General features: G+C 45.1%; 1 protein-coding gene across 4 annotated transcripts in view; it reads left to right on the top strand.

Moving 5' to 3' along the window:
• EYA2 (EYA transcriptional coactivator and phosphatase 2) overlaps window positions 1-20,006 on the top strand; it is a 269,733-nt gene that overhangs the window by 166,728 nt on the left and 82,999 nt on the right. For all 4 annotated transcript variants that reach the window (XM_032838579.1, XM_032838580.1, XM_032838582.1 and 1 more), the window contains exons 7-9: window positions 108-285; window positions 11,387-11,529; window positions 17,843-17,926. In XM_032838579.1, the coding sequence (XP_032694470.1) occupies window positions 108-285; window positions 11,387-11,529; window positions 17,843-17,926 (405 nt within the window). The remainder of the gene's footprint in view (window positions 1-107; window positions 286-11,386; window positions 11,530-17,842; window positions 17,927-20,006) is intronic.

Genomic DNA, 20,006 nt, shown 5'->3' with positions numbered 1-20,006 from the left:
AGGAGACCCACCCATGAGGCCCCTCACCGCTGTCAGCCTGTGACTGGGCCAGACAGAAGGCTCAGACAGGCTTCTTCACTAAAAACCCTGTGTGTTTCCCTTTCTAGGACTATCCTTCCTATCCTGGCTTCCCCCAGAGCCAGTATTCCCAGTATTACAGCTCGTCCTACAGCCCTCCTTACGTCCCGGCCAGCAGCATCTGCCCTTCTCCCCTCTCGACTTCCACCTACGTCCTCCAGGAGGCATCTCACAGCGTCCCCAGCCAGAGTTCTGAGTTGCTTGGCGGTAAGTATAGTCGCTGTCTCGTGGTTATTATTGGCTATGATCTGAGCTCTCATAGGAAGGATAGACCAGACATGGGTCCCAGTTGTAACGAACCGGTCACCCAAGAGCTAAATCCAGACCTCGGATATATTTGGTTGACCTCTCTCTATGTGTGTGTCTTTAACTGTACCCATGTTTAAAATTTTTAACTAAAAATTCTCATTTCTACTTTGCCTTGAGAGTAGATCTGGTCTTCTCTCAAAAGCAAATCTGGACCTGGTCCCTTAGGTCTCCCTTCCTAAGTGACGACATTTGGCTGGCTGAGTCATGTCTGCCCCATGCAGACAGGGCACACATGATTCCACATCTGGCCAATGTACATCAAGTTCATTACCCACCTGGCCCGTGGGGGCACTGGAGTTGGTGAGCCCTAGTCCTCAAGGAAGGGAAACCGGTATTTGTTGCCCATCTGCAATGTGCCAAGCACATATCTTGTGGTCTCCTCATTTCACTCATTTGTGTATTGATTCAACAAATATTCATAAAGCACATGCCGATTTCCAGGCACTCCCTAGTTTAAGAAATAAAATATAGTGCAACATCGACTTGATTCTTATAGACAGGAATTAAATAATCACATAAATAATTACAAGTGATGATAAGGAAAGTCACAATCCTCACAAAAACTGGCTTTTAGGTACTTTTCTCTTTTCCAGATAAGAACAATGAAGATCAGAGTAGTAAGTAATTTGCTAGTGGGTGGAACAGGGATTTGAACCCACGCCTGTTGGGCTCCAGAACCAGTGCTCCTGGATATTTAGTAGCCACACATAGCTGAGATTATGTTATCTAAAACCCATTTCGGAACAGAGGGGCGGGAGCATCAAACCTTGGTTCTGTCACTGAGAATTCTAGAATCTTTTAAAAAGTCCTCATGTGTATGTTTTCAATAGCACAACAGCTTTATAAATCCCTTCTATTGGGGTGCCTGGGTGGCTCAGTCAGTTAAACATTTGTCTTTGGCCCAGGTCATGATCCCAGGGTCCTGGGATCAAACCCTGCGTCAGGCTCCCTGCTCAGTGGGGAGTCTACTTCTCCTTCTCCCCTGCCACCCCCTGCTTCTGCGCACATGCGCCCCTTCTCTCTCTCTCTCGAATAAATAAATAAAATCTTTTTTAAAAAGAGGTATCCCTTTTATTGGTCAGGACTTTTTGACCTCAAAAGATAGAAGATGCAACTCAAAAGTTCAAGCAAAAAAATGAATTTTTTAAGATTGATTTATTCATTTTAGAGAGAGGGTGCACACACGAGCATGGGAAGGGTAAAGGGAGAGAGAATCTCAAGCAGACTCCCATTGAGACGGACACAGGGCTCAATTTCACCACCACGAAATCATGACCTGAGCCAAAACCAACAATCGGACGCTCAACCAAGTGAGCCACCCAGGTGTCCCCAAAAACGGAATTTTTAAACATACGTAATCAAGAAGTATAGGGATTCCAGGCTGGGTCCAGGGGTTCAGATGATAATTTGGGGCCTCAGTCTATTTATTCCTCTGGCTCTTCATTTTCCTGGGTTCATTTCACTCTCAAACAGGTTTTCCCATTATGGTGGCAAAGATAGTCACTGGCTGCTCCAGGATTCAGTCCTGCCTGCTTATCTACCCCTCAGAGAGATTTCCTCCTTCCTAACAGCCCCTGGAGAGGTCCCAGGCATGCTTCTGTTGGCCCAGCTTAGGTCCCATACCTATCCTCACACCAGTCTCTGTGGCTGTGGATAGAATGCTGGGATGAGACAGCAGACCTGGGTCTCATGCCCACAGCAGGAGCTAGAGTTGGGTCATCACCACCCAACCCCTACCCAGGGGAAGACAAAAGAGACAGTGGGTGGGCCAAAGAAACAAGTATCCACAACCCGTGATTAGGGTTGGAGCAACATACGGGAGCATCCGTGTCCTGACCCCTGGGTGATGTACATCCCTGTGCGACTAACTCAGAGCCTGTGGGTTCATTCATCCAGTGTACAAACTCTTGGAGAACTGCTATGCACAGATCTTCTATGAGATGGTTTAGGCTTATCATTAAATGACATGATAGCAATAAATTAGAATGCCCACATGTAAAGTAGATATCATTGCGTTTTGTTCTCTTTCCTTTTCAGTGGGTTTTTCAGAACCCACAGATATTCTGGGGCTTGTAGAAGCTAAGCCAACATGACAGTGTGTGGCCATTCCTTCAACAAATACTGGTTGATGGTTAGGAAAAGAACAGTAGTGGAGACTAACTTCTTCTGTTCCTGAGGTTGCTGGCACATTGCTGGGGACAAGTTAACTATCCTTAGTTTGGTGACAAATGGAGATAAGATGGCCAGGCATTTTTAAGTCAGTTTTGTTTAAGTAGGCTCCATGTCCAGAGTGGAGACCAGTGCAGGGCTCGAACTCATGACCCTGAGATTAAGACTTGAGCTGAGATCAAGAGTCAGATGCTTGACTGACTGAGCCATGCAGATGCCCTTTTAAGCCAATTTTTAAGGAAGTTTAGGGCTTGAGCATTGATTTCCGTCATTGTGACTTCATTACAGTATTTAATGAATTCATAGTACCTAGGTAACAACTTCTAAATTGCTTTCTTTGAAGGGTACAAAGTTTAAAAAACTTTTCTTTGTCATGGTACTAAATTATCTTTGACCATCCTGGTTTTCAGAGTGGGGCCACTCCAACTGGCTTCAGAGAGGAGATATAAGCAGGAAATCCTTAAGTGGATGCCACCTTCTATGTATAATTTGGAACTGGATCCCCAAGACTTACTTCCTAAGACTTTGGGATATGCGGAAAGGTTATCTTTGTTCTCTATCAAGAGCAAACATGAAGGTCCATTGTATCTCTTTGAAATTTTTCTTTATTATGTCCCCCTGTTCTTCATTTATCCCTTGGTCTAAGGTTCAACAATAAGTGGTTGAGATGGTTTTTATTGTGTGTCTAACAAGCTCACATAAAATCTAATGACATAAATAGTTGTCAGCTGTAACTGAGGTCTCTCGCCTCTTTTCCCCAGTGTCTGTTATAAATGAAGGGCACGTAAGCAAGCACGTGTGCACATGTGTACACACGCATGCACTCTCTGAAAATTTCCCATAAAAACTCCACTTTTGAAATTCTCCAGGATCTCCTTGAGTGGTTGGTTCCAAATTCCAGAGCCCCAAGAGGTTTATACATTACCAATAGATCGTGTTCCCTCTCTGCATGGCCTGGATACAGTATCCTGATGCCTTCTCCACCCCGGCTCCTAGCCCAGCCTGCATAGATGTGCATTAACAATTATAAGAAGTCCCAACAATTTACAGATGATTGCAGGGTAATTCGCTGAGGTAGAGGGCAAAATCTGAACATATAATGTTACTCAAGAGAAAAAACGAATTAGTAGTGGTTGCTTAAGGGCTCTTTTCAGACTTTTCAGTATGATGCAGATTATCTAAAAAGATAATCGGATAGACTTTGGAGCTCCTGATTCTCATGCCTTTGGATTCCAGGACTTATACTGGTGCGGCCCAACTCCTCCAGACTCCCCCTACCCCCAGTTGTCAGGCCTTCAGCCTCAGAATAAATTATACCATTGGCCTTCTTGCTTTTCCAGCTTGCAAACACTGGATTGTGGGACTTCCTGACTTCTTTTTTTTGTTTTAAGATTTTATTTATTTCTTTGACAGAGAGAGAGAGATCACAAGTAGGCAGAAAGGCAGGCAGAGAGAAAGGGGGAAGCAGGTTCCCTGCTGAGCAGAGAGCCCGATGCGGGACTTGAACCCAGGACCCTGAGACCATGACCTGAGCTGAAGGCAGAGGCTTAACCCACTGAGCCACCCGGGTGCCCCGACTTCCTGACTTCTATAATTGCATGAGCCAATTCCTATAATAAAAAATATATATATAAATATATATATTTACATATATATATATATATTTTTTTTTACATGCATCCTATTGGTTCTGTTTCTTGGGAGAATCCTGATTAATATACCATGGGTCAAAGAAATAAACAAAAGAAAATGTAAAAATATTTTGAACTTAAAAATTAAAACACAACATGTCAAAATTTGTAGAATGTCACAAAAGCAGTACATAAAGGGGAAATTTATAGTACAAATGCCTGTGTTAAAAAGAAGAAAAATTGTAAGCCAAACACCTCATCTTTCCCCTTAAGAACCTAGAAAAAGAGGAGCAAATTACACTCTAAGAAGAAGAAGGGAAACGAAGATCAGAGTGGAAATCAATGAAAACTGAAAGAAGAAAAATGAGAGACAAAATCAATGAAACCAAAAGCTGATTCTTTGAGAAGATAAAGCTGATAAAACTTTAGATAGGCTGATACAGAAAAAAGAGAGAAGATATAAATTACCAATAAAATGAGAGTGGTAACATCACTATAGACCCTACAGATATTTAAAGACAATAATGCAATTTTGTGAACAACATCATACCAATGAATTTAACAACTTAGATGAAATGGACAAAGTCCTTATAGGACAAAAACTTCCAAAACTCCCTCAAGAAGGAATAGCTGACCTAAACAGATCTATATATTTAATAAGCCTACATCTATTAAATTAATTGAATTTTTTGTTAGAAATCTTCCCACAAAATCAACAGGCCCTGATGGCCTCACTGATTAAGATTACTAAACATTTAAGTAAAAGCTGTCAATTCTACAAATGTTTTTAAGAAAATTGAAGAGGAAAGAATACTTCCCAACTCATTCTATGAGGCCAGCATGACCCTGATGCCAAAACTAGATAAAAACATTATAAGAAAAGGAAACTAGTGGTATGTGGGTGGCTCAGTCATTTAAGCATCTGCCTTCAGCTCAGGTCATGGGCCTGGAGTCCCAGGATCAATCCCGGCATTAGGGTCCCTGCTCAGCCGGGAGTCAGCTTCTCCCTCTTACCTTCCCCTGTCTCCTGTGATTGCTCTCTCTCTCTCTCAAATAAATAAAATCTTAAAAAAAAAAAAAAAAGGAAAGGAAACTATAGACCAATAACCCCAATAATTGTAGGTAAAAATTTCTAAACAAATGTTACCATTCAAATCCAGCAATATATGAAAGAAGAATAATATATTATGACCAAGTGGGATTTGTCCCAAAGATGCAAAGTTGGTTTAAAATTTGAAAATCAACATAATTTGCCATAATTAATTAACTGGAAAGAAAAAAAAAGGTCATCAAAATAGATGCAAAGAAAGCATTTAACAAAATTTATCATCTGTTCCTGATAAAAATTCCAAGTTAGGAATAGAAGGGCACACTTTATTAGAAAAAGACATGCTACGGACTGAATGTGTGTGTTTCCCTTCAGATTCATATGTTGACATCCTAATCCCCGAAGTGATGGTATTTGGAGGTGGAGTCTCTGAGAAGTAATTAGCTAATGATGGTGGAGCCCTCATGAATGGGGTTAATGTCATTATAAGAAGGGACACAAGAGAGAGAATATCTCTCTCTCTCTCCACCCTGTGTGGATATAACAAGAAGGCATCCATCTGAAAACCAGGAAGAAGATTCTGACTAGGAATAAAATTGGCCAGTGCCCTGATCTTAGAGTTCCCAGCCTCCAGAAATTTGGGAAATAAATCTTTGCTGTGTAAGCCACCCAGTCTGTGACATTTTTGTCATAGAAGCCCAAGATGACTAAAATAAGATAGCTGCAAAAAACCTACAGCTACTCCCCAAGATCAGAAGCAAGACAAAGATGGCTACTCTTACCAATTCTAGTCACCATTGTACTGGAGACTCTAGCCAGTGCAATAAGGCAAGAAAAATAAATTAAGTTCTCCATATTGGAAAAGAAGCAAAACTCTATAAAGGGAAAAGAAATAAAATGATACAGTCACATATGTAGAAAATTAATAGAATTTATTAAAAAGCTGAAACTAAAAAATGAGTTTAGCAATGTTTCAGAGTACTAGGTGAAGATATAAAAATCAACTGTATTTCTATGTAGTAATAACAAGCCATAGGAAATCGGACAGATTTTTTAAAAGAGTTATTTATTTATTTAAGAGAAAGCACGGGGGAGGGGCAGAGGGAGAGAGAAACTTAAGCAAACTCTGTGCTAAGCATGGATCTGGCTGTGAAGGTTGATCTCAAGACTGTAAGACCATGACCTGAGCCAAAACCAAGAGTTGGACACTTAATTGACTATACCTCCCAGGCACCTGAAAATAAGATAGTTTTAAAGACCATTTATAGTACTATCAAAAAAATTGGATACTTTCATTTCAATGCTATTTCACTTTATTTCATTTCATATTCAGTGCTATTAAATAAATCTAACAAAAGTTGTACAAGAGTTGTACATTTAAAACTACAAAGCACTACTGAAAGAAGTGAAGACTTTAGTAAAGGTAAAGGGCTCACAGCTCAGAGGACTTAATATTATTAAGGTGTCAGTTCTCTGGGACGCCTGGGGTGCTCAGTCATTAAGCATCTGCCTTCAGCTCAGGTCATGATCCCAGGGTCCTGGGATCAAGCCCTGCATTGGGCTCCCTGCTCAGCAGGAAGCCTGCTTCTCCCTCTCCCACTCCCCCTGCTTGTGTTCCCTCTCTCACTGTGTCTCTGTCTGTTGAATAAATAATAAAAATCTTTTTTAAAAAAAGATGTCAGTTCTCTACTAATTAATTTATGTATTTAACATAGTCTCTGTCAACATCCCACTCTTTTCTGTAGAGATTGGCAAGCTGATTCTGAACTTCACAGGGAGAAACAAAGGACTTAGAATAGCCTCAGTAGCTCTGATACAGAAAAACAAAGTTGGAAGGCTAACACAACCTGATTTTAAGACTTATTACAGAGCCATAGTAATCATGGCAAGATGGGAGACAAGACAATCATGGCATAAAGATAGACAAGTAGATCAAGGTACCAGAATAAAGAATGCAGAAATAAATGCACATGTATTCGGACAAGTGATCTTTTTTTTAAAGATTTTATTTATTTATTTGACAGACAGAGATCACAAGTAGGCAGAGAGGCAGGCAGAGAGAGAGAGAGAGAGAGGGAAGCAGGCTCCCTGCTGAGCAGAGAGCCCGATGCAGGGCTCGATCCCAAGACCCTGAGATCATGACCCGAGCCGAAGGCAGAGGCTTAACCCACTTAGCCACCCAGGTGCCCCGGACAAGTGATTTTTGATAAAATTTCAAGACAATTCAGTGGAGAAAGGACAGTCTTCTCAACAAAAGATTCTGGAACAATTGGATATCTCTATATTCAGAAAAACTCTACTTCAGTCCATATCTCACATGATATAAAAAAGTTAACATAGAATAGACCATAGACGTAAACATAAAACCATAAAACTTCTAAGGAAAACAGGAGAAAGTCTTTGTGACTTTGGGCTAGGCAAACAGTTCTAATATAAGACACCAAAACATCCAAAAAGAACATAAATTATATAAATTGGCTTCACAAAATTTTAAAACAGTTGCTCTTTGAAAGACACTGTTAGGAGAATGAAAAGAAAAGACACAGTCTGGGAAAAAAAAAATAATTGCAAAGCATGTATCTGAGAAAGTATGTTGTATTAGAGTTCTCCAAAGAAACCAGTAAGATAGAGAGAGAGAGAGAGAGAGAGAGAGCAGGAGAGAGAGATAAGAGGAGATTTATTGTAAGAAATGGCTCAGATCAGCAAATCCCATGATCCACCTCCAGCAGGCCGGAGAGCCAGGAAAGCCGGTAGTGCAATTTAGTCTGAGTCAGAAGGCCTGAGAACCAGGAGCTCCAATGTCGGAGGCAGGCAAGGATGGACATTTCCACTCAAGAAGAAAGATAATTTGCCTTTTCTCTGCCTTTTTGTTCTATGTGGGCCCTCAGTGGAATGGGTGATGCACCTCTCCCCCACACTGGTGAGAGCAGATCTATTCTCAGTCTACTGATTCAAATGCTAATCTCTTCTGGAGACACCCAAATAGACACACCCAGAAATAATGCTTTACCCGCCCATCAACTTGACACACAAGATTAACCATCACATGCATGTAATATATAAGGAATTCTCAAAACCCAAGACTAAGAAAACAAACAACTCAGTAATGAAATGGGCAAAATATTTGAGCAGACACTTTACCAAAGAAGACACAGGGACAGCAAAAAAAAAAAAAAAAAGTACATAATCAAGATGCTGATCGTTAGTTACTAGAGAAGTCCAAATCAAATCCACAATGCGTACCTCTTAGAATAACTGTAGTTGTGAAGATGGACCATACCAAAGGTTGGCAGTGATGTGGAGCAAACTAGAAGTCTCTTACCCCTCTGGTGGGAGTGTGAAATGGTATAACCACTTTGGAAAACCATTTAGCAGTTTCTTAAAAAGTCAAACATAGACTCACCACCTGACCTTGTAATCACGCTGGTGAAAAGAAAGCTTACATGCATACCAGCATCGATGTGTGAATGTTCACAGCAGCTTCATTCCATCCCAGAACTGGAATCAATCAAAATGTTCGTCCACAGGTGAACAGACGGAGGGTGGTATATCCATGCGATAGAATCGTGCTCGGCAACAGGAAGGAATGGTCTGTCCATATACGTGACAACATGGATCGAATCACAAAACAGTTATTCTGGCTGGAAGAAGCCAGACAAAAAAGAATACATACTGCCTGATTTCATTTATTTAAAATCTGGAAAAAGCAAACTAATTTCTAATGAGAGAACGTGTATCAGTGGTCACCTGAGGAGTGGGACGGGAGGAAGAGATCACAGAGGGTTTACAAGAAAACTCTTGGAAGTCATGTAAAAGTGTAAGGAAGGAGAAAGAAAAAGAGTGAAATGACCCCAAAGAAGGTTTACGTAAATTGCTTAACCTCTGTACCTTTGACCATGAACTTTGAATCCTGGCACTTCATTCTCAAGAATGTAAAAGGTTGGGGAAAGGGCTGCTTTCAGAGGTGGGAAGGGAGATTTTAAGATTTTAAGATTTTGGGGCACCTGGGTGGCTCAGTTGGTTGGACGACTGCTTTCAGCTCAGGTCATGATCTCGGAGTCCCGGGATCGAGTCCCGCATCGGGCTCCCGGCTCCACGGGGAGTCTGTTTCTCCCTCTGACCTTCTCCTCGCTCATGCTCTCTCTCATTGCCTCTCTTTCAAATAAATAAATAAAATCTTTAAAAAAAAAAAAAAGATTTTAAGATTTTATTTATTTGAGAGAGAGAGCAGAGGGAGAGAGAGAGCTTATGTGGGAAGGGGCGGGGAGGAGGGGCAAAGGGAGAGGGAGAAGCAGGCTCCCTGTTGAGCAAGGAGCCCGTACCTTTGGGAGGCTCAGTCCCAGGACCCTGAGATCAGAACCCGAGCCGAAGACAGACGTTTAGCCATGCAGGCGCCTTGGGAGACTCCGTATATTGGCTTCCCCCACATCTTATTTAGACATTTCTTAGATGCCTGGTCTATCTCCCTTTTTAAATAATATTTTCCTGGGTTTTGATGGGATCAACATGTTTTCTAAGCCCCCATAGCCTCAGAACTACCATATGAATCAGGATAAACCTTATCTACGACTCTTAAACATCTGTGAATTTCTCTACCGCCTCTTCCCCGCCGTCCAGAAGAAAGTCTTGGCAAGATGGATATTTGGGAATCTCTCATGCTGTGTCCTGAAAATGCTGGGGAGTTGGAGATGGCCCCGCAGTCCTGACAACGCAAAACCAAGCCTTTTCTTATTATGTCCTTAGTCTGCTAAGAAGTTTTAGAAATATTAAGTAAACCAAGTTCAGTCCCTTGGGTTTTGGAGGGAAATCGTCCTTCCAGGGTAGGGAAGAAAATCAGTCCATTGCCAAGTAGTTTTAGACAAAAGCATTTCCCTCCTTATGATCCAAGAACTGGCAATTATGGAAGGAGAGATGAAGTCCTCAGGATACATTTAGGAACTAATCCCAGCAGCTGTGAAATGAGAGAGCGGGATGGGGTGCCCTCCATGGTTTCGTGCCGTTGCAGGCTTCTGTTACTCTAGCAATGGGGACTGGCCCAGACTTCGCTTCTGCCTCTAACATTAATGTCCAGGGTAATACTGATGAATGTCATCCTACTTTACAAGTTCAATAAAGACAATAGACTCTGATAAAAAGCCATGTATTTCAAACTTCCGTGCTTAAAAACACAGCACAGGGGCACCTGGGTGGCCCAGTGGGTTAAGCCTCTGCCTTCAGCCCGGGTCATGATCTCAGGGTCCTGGGATCGAGCCCCGCATTGGGCTCCCTGCTCAGCGGGGTGTCTGCTTCTCCCTCTCCCACTCCCCCTGCTTGTGTTCCCTCTCTCACTATGTCTCTCTCTGTCAAATAATAAATAAAATCTTTTTTTTTTAAAGATTTTATTTGTTTATTTGACAGACAGAGATCACAAGTAGGCAGAGAGGCAGGCAGAGAGAGAGATTGGGAGGCAGGCTCCCTGCTGAGCAGAGAGCCCAATGCGGGACTCGATCGCAGGACCCTGAGATCATGACCTGAGCCGAAGGCAGCGGCTTAACCCACTGAGCCACCCAGGCGCCCTAATAAATAAAATCTTAAAAAAAAAAGAAAAAAGAAAAGTTTGCTGCCCCTCTCCTTTTAAATACTGATTTTCTTCCTTCTGTTTGGCTGGGGATTCTCAGGCTTTGGGATATAGAGTTGCAAACATAAAACTCTGCTCCCTATCCCTACAGTTCCCCCAGCGACCCATCCTCCCTGCCCTAGATCTCCCCTCAGGTGTCCCCTTACCCGTGAGGCCCTCCCTGACTAGCCCCGGAGCAGTTAGTAACCTCCCAGCACTCCCCGCCTGCATCCCATTTGTAACATGTCCTCGCCTAGTCTGTTAGATACTCACTTGTTTGCCTAAGGCCCCTCTCCTCCCTCTAGAAGTTAAGGTGTGTGAGAAGCAGGGCCTGGGACTTTGCCTGCTCAATGAGCCCTTGCTCCAGGAGGGAATGGTTATGAGCAGGCAGCCAGAGGGACCGTCCGGAGCAGTTCTGATCCCATGAGATCTTTGCCTTCTGTGCCGCCCCTGGGGCCTAGAACTGTGGACTTGGTTCCGGTCGGGAGATATTTTCCTGGGAGGAGACACTCAGCCGAGCTTCTGATATGTCCACACTTCTGTTTCCTGCACCAGGTGAATATAACACGCACAACGGACCCTCCACGCCGGCAAAAGAGGGAGACATGGACCGGCCGCCCCGGGCCTCCGACGGGAAGCTCCGAGGCCGCTCCAAGCGGAGCAGCGACCCCTCCCCAGCAGGGGACAGTGAGATCGAGGTAACTCCAGACTGCCTTTCGGGCTTGGGCAATGTAATCTCCACCTGCGGCCGGAACAGGAGTGTGGCGGGGAAGAGTTCTGTCCACGCACACAGGGGAGAATGGCCCTTTGTGTCCACAAAGCTCCGTAGCAGAGGAAAGGATGCTTGATGGGAAGGTAAAGAATTCTGTTGACCATAAGGAAGCACTGTTGACAGACCAGGCTAGGGAGAGTGACCCTGGAGATAGCAAAGAACGAAAAACACCGGTTCTCAAGCATAGGCAGTAGTAGAATCACCTGGAGGCCCGTGAAAACCCAGGCGGCTGGGCCGCAACCCAGAGTTTCCAATTTGGTAGATTGGGGGGCAGGGTGGGGTGCTGAGAATTGCATTTCCACCAAGTCCCCGGAACATGCTGATGCCACAGGGTTGAGGACCACGCTTTGAGAGGCCCTGGTAAAGACACCCGTGGGCAGTGGGCTTTCCCAGCTGGGTTAGAGGGTTCTTAACCCTGGCTACCTATGAGTGTCACCTGGGATGCTTTTTCAAATGCAGGTGCCCAGGCCCCATCACACACTAATTAAATACACATTTCGAGGGAGTTCTTGGGCACTAGCTCACAACCTGAGCTGCACCTTCGAATCTCCTGGGGAGCACTGAGAGCCTTCATTCTCAAGCTGCACCCCAGATCAGTGAAACCCAGTTCATTGAGGGAGGGACAAAGGCATCAGCATTTTAAAACTCCCCAAGGGATTTCCATCGCGCAGCCCAGGCTAAGAGCGGCTGGTCTGAGGGATGTGCCAATCTTTATCGTAATAAAGCAAGTGTGGGATTATTGGTCAAGCACTGACATTTTCCCAAACAAAAAAGAACCACATGCATGAGAGAAGGGGGAAGGTTACTAGTGGGGACAGAGGCAAAACGGATCCTCCAGAAAACAGACCGAAGCAACCCATCGACATCTAGGGAGGAAAAATGGGCATCTTCGTTAGTTCATACGTCTTCACCAAAGGCAGAAATACAGGAGGGCACATCTGTTGGCTTGAGTGCGCTATGGGTATATGGGCAGTATTGGCAAAGTCTGGGTCCATGCCAAGAGATCCAAAGGCGTATCCCATCTGTGTTCATAGCCCCGCACAACGTATGCAGGAACTATGAGGCTCAGCCCGCAAACTCACATGTGCTAAGAAATGTCATTTTCATCATCTCCTTAATTAAAGTCGATGTAATTTTGACTCTTGAGTCCCCATCCCATCAGGGTGGTTAAGAAACCCCACCTTGGGCGCCTGGGTGGCTCAGTGGGTTAAAGCCTCTGCCTTTGGCTCAGGTCCTAGGGTCCTGGGATTGAGCCCCGCATCAGGCTCTCTGCTCAGAGGGGAGCCTGCTTCCTGCTCTCTCTCTGCCTGCCTCTCTGCCTACTTGTGGTCTCTGTCTGTCAAATAAATAAATAAAATCTTTAAAAAGAAGAAGAAGAAAGATAGAAAGAAACCCCACCTCATTATTGGGGTCTCTTGCCCCCAGAATTATATGAGAATCTCAGGGCTCAAGTGGTCTCACAAGACACAGAGCCTCTCGTGTCCAGGACTGGGATAGTAGCTGCTCCCTTCCCGGCTGTCAGTACCCACTGTGGTCAAGGAGAGTCCAGCCAGGGTCTGGACTTCTGGGTTTCTGTGCCATACGCTGGGCGTAGAAATCCTTGTTGAAAATGGGAACCTTGGAGGATGAGATACAATCCTTCAGTTGTAAACAACAGAAACCAGTTCTGGTTACTTAAGAAAACGGAATCTACAGAAAGGGAGCAACATGGAGAGAAAGTCATCAGACCAAAGCTAGAAAGAACAGTAGCAGAGGCCGAGCTGAGCGATCTCGGGAACCTCGAGGAAGCTGCCCCCACCGGAGAGTAAGTGTGAGATGCTAGCTCCACTCAACTCAGTGTCCAACGCCAAGGAGACAGCAGCCCTCTGGCCTGGCTCAGGCTTGCCCTTGATTGACAGATCCACCGAGACAGCTCAGAACGGGTTTTCTTTACCCTATTTACCTGTTTACCTCCTATTGGGCAGGGATGGATGCCAGGCACCCAAAAACAAATGCCAGCCCCAGGGCTTTTGAGACTTAGCCTGTGTTCACTAGTAGAGCTGTACTAGTTAGCTGGTGTTCACTGGCAGGGTTTTTACGTGCTTGCTTATGGCCAGTGTCTGTTCCAGCTTTCCCAGAAGGTGTTAAATATTTTGAATACCGTGCTCGTGTCCTTCCCTTGGTCGGCCTCCTGAGGTAGACCAGCAGCCATCCTCGCTGAGAGCCTGCCTCCCTGGGTACCTGCCACAGAGCCAGAGTCCCCACTGCTCATGGGATGGCTCTCAGGCCAAAGGATTTATTCTCACTTTTCCTCTAATTCTTGAAGGCCTCTCCTTCCAACACCAAGAAGACTTTACACCATCCCCTCAGCAGGATTAGGTCTTTGCAAAAGGCTAGAAGAAAATTCGTTTGCCTCAGGTTGTCTTTGTTTTTTCTGCCTCCCCTGTCCCTGAGGATTTCCTGCAGCTTCGAGTGGCAGATCTAAGGAAATCACCAAGAGCAGCACATACATTAATGCCTTTTTTTTTCATTATTCAGTCACTTAACGTGGCTCCTGCTCTTGGTAGGGGTGGGGATAGACATTGAGAGACATTTTCTGCTGAACTGAGAAGGCAGCGGGAGTGCATGGAAGTCTGGGATTGCGGGGCTCTATCATTCTGGAAACCTCTGCTTCTGGATTCCAGAGGAAAGAACCACTGGGCAAGAACAGTTGAAAAGGTGTGAGCTGTGTTTCACTTCCGTGCTTAATGTCAGCGTGGAGGGTTTGCCCCGGTCGCACCTCCTAAGTCTTTGGCCGTGTTGCTAATGACGGAAGCCCACGAGAGAGAAGTTATGCAGAGAAGTGGAAAGGAGAGAAATTCTGACTGTAGATTAGTTACAATCCCTTGACTGCAGGTGCCAGAAACCAACTTGAGCTAGCTTAAGTGAAAAAGCAGAAGTTATTTTAGGGATACCGAGATTCTCGTAGAACCCCAGGGCAGGGGACAGGGGAATGTCAGCCAGATCCTGGAACCAGGAGGTACACAGGGCAAGGAAGTGTGTTTACCCCTTCTCTCCCCACGTGGCACAGCGAAGGTGCTAGAATCCCCGACCAGCCATGGTATCTTTTCAGCGCAGGCGCGCCCTGATTCCTGGGCTCCACCCTCCTCCAGCCTCGCTCTGCCCCTGACTGAAACCAGGTCCTGGAAGTGCGCGGGGTGGTCTTTCCATCTTCCATCCCTCTCTTCCCCGGAGACTGGCCCTCCCCGTCCTTCAGAGCATGTGGCTGCCAACAGCACCTCAAAGATGAGGAATGGCTTTCTAGGTTCCGATTTCAAGTTTCCAAGGAAAGACCTCTGACTCAGTTGGGATGAAGGGCTTTCCCTGGCCCAGACCGCGGTGGGCTAAGGAGTAGGGTCACCTGCAGAATAGCTACCAGGAACCTACCCACAGCAGATCTAGGGCAGGGGAGGGAGACAAATGTTCTTCTGAGGGAATGTAGTAGATCACTAAATGGAGTCTGCATCCAATTTGAACATATTGACTGATTTTTTAAAATTCCCTTACCAAAATTTCTCAGTTTCACCGATCCAACTGAGTTAGTTCAGATAAACTAGGACTTAGCATACTGAAACCCAGAAGCTCTCCTTAAAAAAACTTTTTCTTTATTTACCGTGACCCTTAATAAGAACTACACTTACTACCATGACCCAGCACATACACACCCGTAACTATAACTAGACCCAAAAACTCATGAAATAACACTCAGATCTTCCGATTGCTTTGAAGACCCCTGTACTAACTGACCTTTTTCTCCTACAGACCACCCTTCCCTTTACTGTTAAAAGCATGGCAAAGGCCCATGTGTAAGTACAGCCATTCACCTCCAGAGAAGTTTCCAGGGTGGCCCATTCAAGATGGCAGACTGAGTACATGACCTTGGCCTCTGCCTCCAACACCAGCTACACATACGATCAGTCAGGCCCCTTCCTCTTAAACACGCTGATCACCAGGAAAACGAGGAAAACCAACAATGTGAAAAATAAGGCCAGGATAAGGTAATAGGACAAGTGAAAGGTAATTTAAGAAACAGGAATGTAGGAAAATTCTGATTGGTTTTCGTATAAGGATCCAAAGGGGCTCTTGCATCCATAAAATAAGAAATGGAGGCTCTTGGGAAGGACATAACTCAGAGACAAAGTAAGAGTCACTGGAAATTTTTAAAATGACAGAATCAGAAGTTTAATGGAAGGGTTGGGAGGAAATGTTTAAGAAACTTCCCAGAACACAGATCAAAAAGACAAAATTATAGAGAATATATTTTTTTGAGCATAAGCCTTATCCATCAATCCATCAAAAAAATGGATCTAATTTGACTGTTGGGAATTCCAGCAAGAGGAAACAGTGAAAAAGGTGGGGGGAAATCTTTTTAAAAAATAAGATTGAAAATGCGAGGTACTGAGTAGTATGAATGCCAAAAGACCACAGCTGGGTCTATCCTCATGGAACTTGAGCTTTGCAAATATAAAGATCCTAAAGTGTCCAAAAGGCGAAAAAAAGCAAAACCTACATAGGACTGAAGATCAGTGAGACAACACACTTCTCACTAGTCACACTGAGTGTCAAGCTAATGGAGGAGTGCTTTCCAACCTCTGGAGGGCATGATTTTCCGATTGGAATTCTGTACCCAGAGGTATCACAGAGGAAAATCAAAATAGATCAGATATGTAGGAATTCTATTTTCTAAGCACCCTTTCAGAAGAAGCAGCTTAAGGATGTACTCAGGTAAAACAAGAAAAGCAAGAAAGAGGGGACCTAGATGGCTCAGTTGGTTAAGCATCCAGCTCTTGGTTTCAGCTCAAGTCATGATCTCGTGTGCCTGGGATCGAGCCCCAAGATGGGCTCTATACTCAGTGCAGAGTTTGCTTGTCCCTCTCCCTCCTGTTCTGCATCTCCCCACTTGCACTCCTTTCCCCCCTCGCGCCTGTGCTCCCTTGCTCTCTCTCAAATAAATAAAATCTTTAAAAAAAAAAAAAAGAAAGAAAGAAAGAAAGATAAGACCAAGAGAGAGCCTTGGGATCCAGGAAACAGTGGATCTCATCTGGAAATGCAGTAAAAGGACATCTCAAGGTGCTACTAGCTCTTCAGCAAGCCTGAAGATGATCCAGTCCACATTGGAACATTCTGTCACTGAGGAGGAACATCTTTGATACGGAGGGTGTGGCCAAATTAAAGATTCTGATAAAGTCACATCCTTGGAAACAAGAAAAGAATTAAATCAATTAATAAACTCCTGCAAAAACAAAATGTTATTCCAGACAGGTATGGCTCCTATGTGAACAAACCAGGATATGGCATGATTTTAATTGAGAAGGAGCACAGGAAAGGACGTGACCTTAGTGGGAGGAATGGTCTCCTGAAAGTGGCTCAGGGGTTAGGACACTGGACATGCAGAGAAGGAAGCAAAATCCCAGCAGTTTCCTTGCCTCTGCAGTGAAACATAATCACAAGATGTGGGTGCTCGTTACTGGTCACCAACTTTGAAAGCCAACATCTAGACGGAGCACAGAAGATGGAAGTACAGCCCTGGAAGGAAATGTGGTCTATCCACTTTGGCGGTGGGAAAGGAAGGCTAACGCTGCTCAGATGAGAGTGAGGAGGAGGTTGGGGAGGGGGTGGGGACACCAACAGCCAGAGTCTTCCATGGCAGATTCACTGTTTCAGCCGGGGAGAGTGTCCAGAGTGGATGGTCTTGGAACTAGTGGGGCTCACATATGTGAAAAATGTAAAGTCCTAGAGAAATGAGTTAAACTCTCATCTTTTGCATTGCTCAGTCAAAAGCTGTTATCTAAAGTTGGCAAACTGGTAAGCAAAGAAGTCATTACTAAAAAACAGGAGTATTGAGAAGTAGTTGGGCTTACGGTGAGTGGTGAATGCAAAAAAGGTAGTACTTCATTTTTTCAAATGAGTTATATGATTTTTATTGTTGTTTTTGGCCTGAGCTCCTCCATTTTTGAGCTTTTATGTGGAAGGCAAGAACAGGCTTCTTGGTTCTGGCATCTCTGGGTTGATAGGAGCCCAAAATTGGCCATCAGAATACACTTTACACGGCTAAGGTTGGATGGGGACCCAGTGACACATCAGTGAGTCACATGTTTTATAACTTAAAGATAATGTTTTTCAAGATTTCTTTCTCCTCCCGGGGAATTAATTTCTGCAGACATTAAGTCAGAAGCAAGCGAGTCCATTTGTCTCCATTCTCTTCCTTTCTTTCATCACAGCGTGTGTTCGTGTGGGATTTGGATGAGACGATAATTATTTTTCACTCCTTACTCACCGGGACTTTCGCGTCCAGATATGGGAAGGTAAGAATCCATTTTGTCTCTTCTCTCTTTGTCTCTTTTTTTGTTTGTTTGTTTGTTTGTTTGTTTTTCAATATGACGGTCTGTCCAGCTGGTTTGTCCTGGGAATTGTGGGGGCAGTTTATGAGGCGGCTTCTCCAACAAAAGCTGCCCCTCTAGGTCAGTCTGGGTTTGAGAGCTCCTATGGAATGTTCCCTAAACATGTGAAAATTTAATTAGCTTCCTCTTCTGTCGTCCCCCATGCCTTCCTTCCAACACATGAAGTGTTCACCGTTCACTTGATGGGATCTAAGTTCAGAGTCTTTGGCTGTCTCCCTCCTAAGAGGGCGAGGATACATGGCAGCCAAAAACAGTAATCTTAGCTTAAAAAACGAGGTAAAGTATTTTTCTAGTTCCCTGTTGTTTATCTTAGTCTCTCCGGCAGATGAATTCCATTTTCCTTCCGTTTTTCTGAGATGAGGGGGAGGCATCTTGTCCGTTCCAGCGTGGACCTTTGCAACAGCTTTGCAAACGTATCGTGGACAAAGTATGACAGGGAACCCTCCAGTTAGGATTTGGGGCAAATGTTATCAGCTGAGCGGTGGTGAATGGAAGAATCCACCTTCATCGTGCAAAAGTGAACCCAGCTGCTCACACCCACAGCCTGCCGGTTCTCTGCATTCTCTCCGCTGGCTTCCCAGCAAACCACATGTGGGGGCCGTCTCTTTGGGGAGACGGGTGGGGGTGTCGAGGCAGAGCTTTAGAGAACAGGCAAGCTGTCATCTCCAAGGCAAGCGACCTGTCGGCAGCTGCTTCCACGCATGGGTAGGAACCATGAGACTCACCAGCGCCTGGAAAATATTTCTGTTTCTGTTTAGAGACCAGAAATATGATTTGACATCACCTCATGGCTTTTCCAGCTGCTCGTGTTTTTTATGGGGGTTATAACAAGCTGGATGTGTAATTAGCAAGATAGATTTATCATCTGCCATTATGTTGTAAAGAATATAAAAATGGTGTCGGTGGTGCAGAAATCTCTTGCCACGTAGGGACACCGTTAATATGTCTAGCAGTGCCTGTGGGAAATCCGGCGTGCGATCTTGGACAGAGCACAGCTTTGGTAAAGGATGGCAGAGTCCAGAGCTGCGAAAAAGACCAGAGTGGACTTGGCAGGCATTGCAAAAAGTGGGGCCATCCCAAAAGGGCTGCCATAGGGAGTTACCTGCTAGTCTGGGTGTCAGGGCTTTTCTAACCACCCCCGGTAAAGCCCCCACCCCCTAAAACGCATGCCTTCCCCCTTCTCGCCTTTAGAGGTAGCCCACTCTGAGGTCCTACAGCTGCGTGCAACAGCTGGGCTCTCGGGGATTGTGGAAGGCTGTGTAATCTCGGCGATGGTCTTTGTGTCTGTGTCACCACCATTTCTGAAACCGAACTTTGGGCATCCTCAAGACAGGGACAAAGCCCAGAGAGCCTTTCTGAGCCCGTGCCACGTGATCCTCTCTCCAATCCTAATCCAACCACCTAATCCGAGCCACCTCCACCACCAGCTGTGGACCTTGCCCTTTACAGCTGCCTACAGAGGGCTCGTCCCACAGCCCAGGCCCAGGGGAGTCATGTCACTTCCCTGCTGGAAAATGGTCACTGGCTTCTCCGTGGACAAACGCTAATCCCAGCCTCCCAAGGCCCTTCATGGGCTAACTCCTGCCCCCCTCTGCAGCCCCGTTTCCCGCTACTCATCCTAAATTACTTTCTGTTCTCAAAGTTGGCCACATTCTCTCGAATCTCTGCTGGGTTTCTCCCAGGACGCACCAGGTGTAGAGTGGGAAAGAGACGGGGGAGGGGAGGTGGCCAATACACGTTGCATAAATTTGTTAACCACTGTAGGTCCCTGGGGCCCCTGGGAGACTCTGTAGGACATACCTCCGAGTGGACCACCGACGAGTGAGGATACTGGGATATGTATTTGCATCTTCCCTTCCATCATAGGCTGAGGGCTTCTGCTGGATTGTTACCTCCCTGCACTTCTGGCCTGCCCCAAGAATGCCATAGAGCACAGTGCTCACAACTGAAAGCCTCTGCGTGTACAGGAACGGACACGGCTGAG

Source organism: Lontra canadensis, unplaced genomic scaffold, assembly GCF_010015895.1.
Source record: "Lontra canadensis isolate GAN:19392208 unplaced genomic scaffold, GSC_riverotter_1.0 scaffold105, whole genome shotgun sequence".
NCBI classification, from domain to species: Eukaryota; Metazoa; Chordata; class Mammalia; order Carnivora; family Mustelidae; genus Lontra; species Lontra canadensis.
This window is presented reverse-complemented; position numbering and strand designations above follow the sequence as displayed.